Source organism: Falco rusticolus, chromosome 9 (genome assembly GCF_015220075.1).
Source record: "Falco rusticolus isolate bFalRus1 chromosome 9, bFalRus1.pri, whole genome shotgun sequence".
In the NCBI taxonomy this organism is placed as follows: Eukaryota; Metazoa; Chordata; class Aves; order Falconiformes; family Falconidae; genus Falco; species Falco rusticolus.
This window is the reverse complement of record NC_051195.1, coordinates 25,894,804-25,905,353: the sequence shown is the minus strand read 5'-3', so window position 1 is coordinate 25,905,353 and position 10,550 is coordinate 25,894,804. Positions and strand designations below refer to the sequence as shown.

Here is a 10,550-nt window from a genome sequence, read left to right as displayed (position 1 = left end):
TATTTTACAAATGGGATGTCAAATCCAGCCAACTTCAGTGTTATGCAGCCTTTGCACCCATGAAAATTAATGGTAAAGCTCTCTATGACATTAACAAGAAGAAAACTAGGCTAAGTACCTTCAGATTTTTCTAGAAGGGAAAATGTTACCGCATTCCATTTTCTTTGCTGCACTTCTGTGAGCTGATAGTTTGCTTGCATGATTAAGATATAAAGCTAGTAAATGTTTTAATTCAAATATTATTACAAACCAGAGAGAAGTCAGATAAAACCAGAGATTTTTTATTGCACAAAATAAATTATATAGAAACAATGCAACAAAACAACTTGTATTGTAGGCTGCACAACAGATGTTACAACATGAATATATTTATTGCTTTGAGAAAGGAGCAATTTCAGTGCTAGTAAGCAGATTAGTTATACTTCTTGCTCATCTAGATTTTTCAGGAAATTAATCCAACTGGGCTAGAGGCATCTTGCAGCATATGGGTCAGACCAATTTGTTATTTGTTATCAGCTATTATAAAGGTGCTGTCAACATTCTTGACATTAGCATGAAGCACTCAAATAATTTAATGTCACTGGTACTGGGCCATACAGGTAGTTACAGAATTAAAAATACCTTTACTTATCGGAGGTATTTATACACAAGATTCTAAAAGGTCCATTTACAGGGTTTGCATGAGCTGTTGCTTTAAAATAAATCTTGTTTACAAACGTCAGCGTAGCTTTGAACAGGCACACCTCCCTCTACACCAAGAGGCAGGACCGTGGGGTTCTGCCAGACTCCCCCCTAGTACCAGCGCTCCCCTTACCTAATCCTAAAATCGCTACTAGTGCTAACTCAGTTATACACGTCTCATTTTTTCCAGGGCCACACTCAGCTTCTAAGGGCTTTAGCACAGATTAAAATAAACCCCCAACATTCCATTGGTAGCACTGGGTGAAATTTACGGTGGTTTTTAAGATACTTCAAAACACAACATATTTGGTTCTTTAAAAGATACAAGACTGCAATACTGGTAGTTGCACTCAAACGGATTTAAGTCTTTAAATTGTTACTTTGTGGACCCTGAGATGCTGACTTCCAATAAATTACTATAGAAATTAGCTCAACAAAAATTATAAAAATGGACAATATTGAAAAAATAAAATGCATCAAAACCTGATCACTTGCAGATCTTTGTGAAGCATGTGTATTAACGGCATTGTGCCGTTACAAGTGTTCATAGCCTGACTGAAACCATCCACCAGTTTGACAATTACACAAGTACTTACTCGGCTGAACTGTAACACTGAATTCTACTGCTAGTGTATACACTCAGTGTTGCAAAACTCATTTACTTATGGGAAGGTTAATGTAAGAAGATTAAATTTAAGCAATATTAGCCACCCATGAAAGGAAATTCAGTGAGGAAGTGGGGCCATTTCAAGTCTTAGCCATAAGGATAATAAAAGAAAGTAGCTCCACTGAGGTCAAGCTGAAGAGCTTAACTCAGCATCGGGCCCATGAGTAGACCCCTGTAGAATCCCATGGGAACAAGTAAATAGATTTTGGACTGCCTGCTAACAACCACAACGGTATTCACCACTCTTTACTGTACTTGAATAAAATCCTTTGCTTTACTGTTTTTTCCCCTGAAACTGCACTAATGCACTATGTTGATCAAAATATAGTTGAGTGAGGTTTCAAACAGATGCAAAATACTACAAGAAATAAGTTACTCTGAATTTAAAAAATACTATTTGTACAAATGCTCAGAAGCTGTAGTGATGCAATCATGTTTCATGTATGTACCCTGCTGCAGTTTCCTTTGGAGGAAAGTATTATACTTGACTAATCTGGCATACTTTTTCATCTGGGGAACTGTTTTTTTAAATCCTGTGCATAAAATTCTGTCTCCGTTTTATAAAAATCTTTATAAGTATAGTAAGATTCAGCTGAATAACCAAATATACCCTGAAACGTCCATTAAAACACACCCATTGCAAAAAAATTATTAGTATTTTTTGTAATTACTATGAACTAGAAATGTTATAAGACAGCTAATATCAAAGATGGAACACAGCACCACCAGCCTATGTTTTGCAATTAGTTTTCTGATTGGACAGAAAATATATTCTCATCATCAGATACAGTTGATTAAGTTAAGAAATGCATTTAGCCCAGCTGTACTAACTATACAGCTTCACACAGAATAAACATTCCATAAATCAACAGAAAATGCATTTGAGCACAAAAAATAAAAATATCTAAGTGATTCTCTAAGCAGCATTTTGGTTTTGTTTTCTTTTTTTTCAAAACATTAACATAGATAGATATTGGACTGATTAAATATCTACAAGTGCTTTGCCTTTACAAAAATACATATACTCTTAATAGTAGGATAGACTGTCATTAACAATGACCTGTGTTTTCTTTCACTTCAATTTGAATGATTTATAAGCTAAATTTTACAACCACAAAAAGGTTTATTTGTAATATGATGTTACCACTTTTGACAAAAAGCTTAAAACATTTTATACTTTAAAACAGATTAGCAACATAAAAATCACAATATGTTCTATGAGCTCCTAAGTACTGTGAGGGCTGCTTTATTAAAAACTGGTAACCACTGATCAAATGCAAGGAAGCATTAGAACATTATTACTGCTCACCATAGGCTCCTTTCTTATCATAACTTGGATCACAGCTTATATAAGGACACTTAGGCCCCCATCCCAAAAAAAAAAAAAAAAAAAATTTCCATTGAGTGTAGCTCTATATCATCTGTTCCGTAGCTTGGAACATCCAACAATTCAGGCTTTGCACTAATTTTAAAAACTGCAAAATATTTTCCTTTCAATAGTTAAGTCTACAGTAAGGGAAAAAATGATGCATTGCTTCATGTTTATTCTAAGAAGCTTGTATTTGAGAAAAAAAAAATGATCAGTAAGTTTTTAGAATGAAATATTTCAGTCAGCTAAATAATTAAATTGTCCTTTTACTTTCCAGTTTAGTTAATCACTATCCTGGAAAATGAAATCAAGATATTTGGATTTCTTTATTCTTTCTACTTTAGACTGCACAAGTAAAATAACTGACTTGCTAAATCAATCGTCTCACATCAAGGACAGCAATGCCATTTGCTAAAAAAATATCTATAAAAATCTGTAAAACATACTTAGTATCTTCTCATTATCGTCCAAGTCTGTCCTTTCCACCCTCCAAAATATCACTGAACTATGACTAAAAAACCCCAAAGTAGCTTGGTGAATATTTTGTGCTTTGGAAGGTTTGCAGGATTGACAGCACACTGAAGTTTGTCATCAGTTCACAGGCCAGGTATAGCAGACACATCAGGGAGACAAGCCTTTGTGCTTTGCTTCGGGAACATGAGCTATGTAAACTCAACGAGCTACTTGAGGTCTGTTAACCTTCATGCTACTCCTGTTGGTTTTTTTCCTTTTCTGTTTTGTTTTGGAGACCGCTAGGTGTGCCTAACCCCTTAGCTTGGTGACAGGCGGCCACCACCAGTTAAGTTCTCCTAGACTGATTCCAGGTTTAACTCTTAACCACTGCGCTCCAGAGAAGTGTCAGTGCCTTCTCCGAGTCAGTTTCTGGGTGGCTTTACCTTTGGTATTAAATAGGTCCCTTAAAACTACTAGGCAATCAAATTATCCATAAAAATAGTTTATTTTAAAAAAATTTTTTTTTTTTTTATGAACAAACTAAATATCTGACAACAAAGAGTAATTTAAAATCAATTAGCATCTGGTACTTTTCAGTAAAAAGAGAGCATGTTTCATCTTATCGCATCAAAATTCATGAGACAACAGCAGCAATGTCTACTATACCCAATATAATACAAACCAGAACTTTAGGAGTAGAATACCGTCATAAAATGTGCCTTGCACTTCGATAATAAACATCTTTATTACAACCTCATTTGTAATACAAACCTCAGTATGCTAACTAGCAGCACAAATGTTTTACTGTTGCAGAAATTCTCTGTTATATAGCAACCTACTCTCAGCTCATACTCTGCTTTCCACTCGCTACCATGAGGAAAAAGGAAAATGCACAGTAACTACTTCTGTTCACCTCATCCTGTCAACTGTCACATTATTAACCTTGTTAGAAGCATTTTCTAAAAATACACAATAAAGTTAGTTCAAAGAAAAGTACGCGTAATGGTTCAGATAAACAAGCAAAGTCAAACCAATGCCTCTCTTTGGTTAAGATGTATGTAATGCCTAAAACTTCCACTTGTAGATATCTTTCATTCCAGAATGTCTCCTCCATCCTGAACCTACAGAACTGGGTCTCTTTCTGCAAGTACCAAAGGTAGCCTGGACATTTCCATCCCTCTATAGAGCTCTGCCGTTTCACTGCCGCACTCCAGAACTGTATGGATCTATATAGTTTACTAGAGAATGAAACAACAGCTTTACTCAACTGTAGTAGTAGGCTACCTGAATTCAGAAGATTTACGGCACATATCTTGGATGGCAGAATCTGTCAGGAATTCATTAATTATTCAGTATCTTATTCTGGAGTCTGACGTTTTAATCTGATCTACAGACTGTGTAGCTGGTAGTAAAAAAAGATAAATCAACAGGTAGATCTGCTTATGAAGAAAAATACACTACAACTACAAGATGGTTTTTTTGAGGATATTCCTACAGAGGGATGTTTCAGCTCAGGTCTGAAGGCCAGACTACCCACGTCGTATAACTATTGGTAACGAGCAGTTAGAAGCTTTTCACTTTTCCTTTAGGGTGAATCAATCCCCTCTGTCCTGGAACTCATCCTGGAACACACTCCAGTAGACTGCAATCCTTCCCCAAACATGTATCTCTAGCCGAACACCTTGTGGAAGCATTACCTTGTTCAAACTGGCTAGAAAGGATTCTAAATGCCGAACTGTGAAAACTTTGTTAAAACCCATTAGAGCTACCCGATGAACAAAACCCAATGAGTGATGCCTTGTGCAGTTTCTCCTTTAGAACTTCACAATGTTTCTACTTGTTGGGCAGCAAATGGGCTCAGGTATGGGAATGGGCAAAAGATTTGTAAGAACCTAGGATTAATTACAGGACAGAGGGTGCCTGAATAGACGTTTTAACGGAGATAAATAATAACATAACATAGCATAAAGTAAAATGAGAGAGGAATATCCTGCATGACATATGCATTTCCAATGGAAGCAAACAGATGCTGCCAACCTGTCTAGGTTAAATGAAGAAACTGGAACAAGCTCTTGACAGCGTATATATGTGCTGTGGATAGGCATGTAAGTCTTAACTGCCTTTGGTCTTCTCCAAGATAAAAATGATCAGTCCATGTAATTAACCAGTATTTTATGTAGCCTCTCTGTAAACAGGGCTCAATCGCTCAATCTATTTATTCTGGGACTTAAGACTGGCTTTGAACAACTGTCTGTTCTCCAGTCGTACCATAGTACCTGCCTGAGCTGGATGCTATTCCTTTTGTTGCAAGCCCTCCCAGAACTATTTTTTCTGTGGAGTGAATGCCTCTTGGTGTCTTCAGTGATATGAAAATGTACAAAAATCACAAATGGAACAATGCAACTCATTCACCGGTTCGATTAAAGGACTAAAACCTGGCCTATTTTGTTATTTTAGAGAACAGCAGAGAAGGAAAAATTGTTTGCTTCTCTCAAAAAGTCATGCGTAATGATTATACATGGGAGAGATGAGATGAAACTCTGGACCATTACTTTACCTGCAGCAGAGAAGACGACCCTAGCTTATATCTAAATGGTACGTGATCAACCTCTTTTCTCCTGCAGATACATACTGGAACTGGTTTTGATAACTGCAGAAGAGAAAAGTCAAATCAAATTGTTGGAACCTATGGAGAATAAAAAAGGAGCAAGATCCAGAATTCAAGGGTCCCTCATGCAGAAAGTGAAATAATTTCAATATAAAAGTAATTCTTTTCACATAGTTTCCACCGAGATAGGGTTTTTTTTCAATTTTAAATTATCTAATAGAACACGTTTTTTTCTGCTTGTTTCCCATGAAAGAAAGCTTCTCAATACAGCATGTCTATGAAATATTCTTGTTGAAAATACTAAGACCATAAATAAAATACCAAAGGAAATATCAGCCTGCCAAATGCAAATAATGGGCTTAAAGGTATTCCGTATTATCAGGCACTTTGCTTTATGTAATGTTTTCAGTAAAGCCAAAGTTATACTTTTTATAATTTTTTTTTTTTTTTTGCATAATAACTGCAAGCCAGCTGAGTATGCACAATATACTTACAGCACTGCGTACTCCTAGGACCCAAATCCCAGAAGCTTTCATGTGAACAGTACCTATAGTGATAAGTCACTTAGATTATTGTAGTAATCGTATTTGGTATTTCATCCAAATAAAAATATGTTTATATGACTAGGCCCTTAGCTACGAGCAGTGTAGTAATGCATGATGAAAGATACATTTATTGATTAATCATCTAATTCCATATTGTTTGAGATATTATAGGATCTTGTTTGTAAATTCTAGCTTACAGTTTGTTACCAGAAAAATTCAGCATCCAGCTATGCTCAACAAAAAGTTGCTTATGACTTTCACTAATGAGTCACCCCAGAGTTAAAAGCAGATACAAGTTTTTTCGCTTTCAGGGAAAAAAGCCTCACCACCAAATGTGCCAAATAAGAGACAGCAAGGTTAGGTAGTAGTGTGGAATTTTTTAGGTCTACCTCTGCAGCTAGGTACTGCCGATATGGAAAAGCCACAGAGACACAGTGGCAGCAGCACTTATTTTATATTCCTATTCTTTATAAACATGCAGTGGTTGACACTTTGTCATGGAAGTGCTCGGAAAGTGTGACTGTACGCAGACATCTGCTCTAGGATGGCATATGGTGCAGTTTTAATGGAATGCTTAGGTACTCGTTTCACTTTACCCCATCTTTGGCACACAGGAATCTGTACATGCATTCTCATCCTCCTATGCTGTTCAGATATTCTTAATTGGCACAAATGAATTAAATATGCATATCTGTAAATACTTGGCACATACGTACTGCATGGGACAGAAATTTCCTGTAAAGAAGGCAACACCTGTCTTATACAAGCTGCCCAGTTAAGATACGTACTTCACTGGCACTTCACTGCTACAGAAACTATTAATCTATAACAGCACTCAGGCACCCTGCCATCAAATCAGAAATGCATAAAGTGTGGGCGGCTAGATCATATGCATTTAATGCCATGATTCTCAGCTGGGAACATTAAATCATATCTGTCAGTATTTTCCATGCTTAAAATGAAGATTTGCCTTCTGCAATCTAGCTTTAAGTCCTATCAAGAAAATACCATGAATTAAACCAATAATTCTGATCAAGAGAACTCATGGTTCTCTGAACTGTGAACACAGAAAGTCATTAAACAGTCAAATCTTCTATTAGTTGCCGTTCAGAAGTCAATACAAAGTAGTCCTATTTCAGGAGTGCCATTAGGTGGTGCAAACTTCCGTGTAAGATAACTTAAAATGGATTAAAAATAATGCGTTCTCCTCTTTTTCAAACAAGCCTGTTCAAATTTGTCAAAACAGCAAGTGTGATTGTTGAGAAAAAAATCGTCCCCTGAACCAAGCAGAAATTATGCTTAAGCGTACTACCATTAGTTTTGTGATAAACTGAATGCGGCATTTTACATCAAGTGAGTCTACAGTGAAAATTCTAGTATAAAAACACGTGAAATATATAAAAACTGTAAGGTGTCACTGTATGTGCATTTACGAATAATATCTTATTTCTACTGTACAAAACAACTATATTCTAAAGAGAAGAATGATTTGCCATTAGAACGCATGCTCTGCTCTGCCAAGCTACTCCATGAGAAGGGCCTCCATATACACAAAGAATCTCTTTCTCCCTAGAGGCTTTGCAGAGGAGAAGGGCCCTCCCTACATGGAGTATCCTCTTGTTTCTGTCAAATAGCACAACATCTACCGGGTGGGCAAAAAGTGGACCACTCCCTGCAGCCAGCACGTGCACCCCTTCCCATCTACACTGTGGGCAAACTGGTGCCTGGAGCAGTCAGCACACTGCCTGCAGAAAGGAGCAGCAGCTTCCTAAATGCTTTGCTTCCCCAGGTTCACTGGCATCTGCACAATATGTGCAACCTTGACCTGCAATGGCAGGTTTCCTGAACAGACTGCTACCGACAGTATCTTTTTTTTCTGCATGTCATACGGGCTTTGGAGTGCAATGGTAGAATTCAACCCAACTATATATGGATTCCTCAAGTCATCAGTGTTGGAACTCCTACTAACATTAAAGGGGCCAGATGTAATACACAACATGGTTACTTCTCCTACAGCAACACACCAATGTACACGAACGTAAATTTACAAAGGAGTTAAGCCTTGCGTCTGTCTTTTGTACTTGATCCCAAGATAGAATTTTCATTTCGCCTTATCCAAGAATGATTAGCTCACTCTACAGTAGCTTCTGAAAAATTGATTTTGGTTCCCTTTTGCTGTATGCAAAAGGCATAAGAAAACAAATAGTTATTTACAATACTAGCAGGCATGTATTAAGTAGAAATTACATAAAGGTACTGAACTATAAGTAGTATCTCCACAGAATCTGAAGTGAAAAACTCAACTGACTTTTAAGCAGAGCAAAGACAACGGAAGACTACAGAAAACATATGCATTACTATGCTCCCTGCAACACTACCAGGAACCCCAATAAACATTCTATACTAGGACCATTACGCTTGCAATACCTAAGGCAACAATCTCTTTTTATCCAGCACTACCAGGTCTTGGAAAAAAAAAATGACCTTAACAATTATTTTGGTCAGACTGTTTATCTTCAGTATTGCATTACCTCTAATTTTATGGAAATAGTTTTATGATGTGACTTTAACTAATGAAAATTTCTGTAATGAATTCTAAACTCCAGATAGTCACAAGAGATATATAATGTAATTAAAGCTATGTATTATTTTTGTCTTAGCGTATTATATATCTCCAACCAATCTCAAAAGGAAATGCTTACTATAAACGGCAATAATGATGTAAAATTTTGCCTTGGTTGTAATCTTATAGTGAAATTTATTTGTTCCATAGACATTTACATTATTTTTAACTTCATTTTTATGGAGGCTTTATTAAAAGAAATGTAATCTGACCAGAAGCCATTCCCTAAAAATAGCTAGTATCCCACATTCCAGTCTTTAGGGAAACCATAGAAAAGTGCAATCACAAAGGCTGTGATGCTTTTAAGCAATATTAGCAAATTCTATTTAGAAGATTTAAAATTGCTGTTTTGAATTACCATTTTCTGCATCTCTTGTTAAGGGTAATTAATCTTTACTCACTGCAAAAGGACTGTTGCACACTCATGAGTGAGCTATACCTGGACCCATGAGAAGCTTATCAAGAAAAAAGTAGTGGCCCAATCACCACTTGTCTAAATATATTTTCTATACAAAATATTTTCAAGGTATAATCCTCAGTTATTTGTACAGTACTCTATGATTTAAACAACAATATTCAGTAAAATAGTAAGTGTGTGAAACTGCAACACCACATGGAATGAGCACTCTGCCATTTTGCTAGTGTAATCAATATTAGGACCAGAAAAATTTTCTAACACACAAGCAAAAATATTCCATAGTTTTTGAATCTTGACTGTACACATCATGATTTTGGCTATGATTTGCAGCACACTCGTAAGATACACAAATATCTTATGCACATTTCAGTAGCAGAATGGCACTTGGCTTGCTCTAATAAGAAACAACAGAGATGCAACTGACAATTTTAAGAAAGACAATGTCCTTATTTGCATGCTGAAAATCTGGTTGTGTCCCCCTAATCCAGGCACATCCATTCATTGTGCAATCTGTCGATGGGTAAACAAATAGTGCAGGATTCATCTCAGTGGGATCTGGCCCTTTGGTCTAACCGAAGTCAATTCTAGGTCGATACTGAAGTACCATAGGGTAAGACTAAAAATAAAAGCAAAAGAAAAACAACAAAAACAGACAAGAAAACATGAGGACATAATTCATAAAAACTACAAAGAAAATACTATTAAAGATTGCCTTAAGAATAGCCATAGCTTATCTCTTAGACACATGTATATGAGAATCAGTTTTATGTATACGAATAATTCTATACATTTCAACAGTTAAATCCACACCTGTACTTCAAATCTCTATTTAATCTCTAAGTCAGTTAGTTGTAGTTATTTGTCATTAATATAAAATTCCTGTAGCTGCTTTTATATATTTCACTTGGAGTGCTCAAACAACTCCTCTTAGTTCTGTGTTGCTGTGTTTGAGAAAAAGCAATCTTGAAATTTTATAGTTTCTAAACCAAAGTATATTTACAGATTATGATCTTTGATTTTTATATATACGGAGGTTCCATAGCTATACTAGTAGTCAGCACTAGTTAATGGAAACCAGGCTACTTCTGGTATTAAAAAGAAAAAAAAAAGAAAAAAAAAAATCAGGTCAAATTGCTGTCAGCTGATTTTCTGAGAGATGAGGGCTAACTTCTCACCCAAATCCAAA

General features: G+C 36.1%; 1 protein-coding gene across 6 annotated transcripts in view; it reads right to left on the bottom strand.

Moving 5' to 3' along the window:
* Positions 1-260: 260 nt before the first annotated feature.
* The window catches only part of PCGF5 (polycomb group ring finger 5), a 100,462-nt gene continuing 90,172 nt past the window's right edge, over positions 261-10,550 (bottom strand). For all 6 annotated transcript variants that reach the window (XM_037399438.1, XM_037399439.1, XM_037399437.1 and 3 more), the window contains one exon: positions 261-9,980. In XM_037399438.1, coding sequence (XP_037255335.1) covers positions 9,933-9,980 — 48 coding nt within the window. In that variant the 3' untranslated portion in view covers positions 261-9,932. The remainder of the gene's footprint in view (positions 9,981-10,550) is intronic.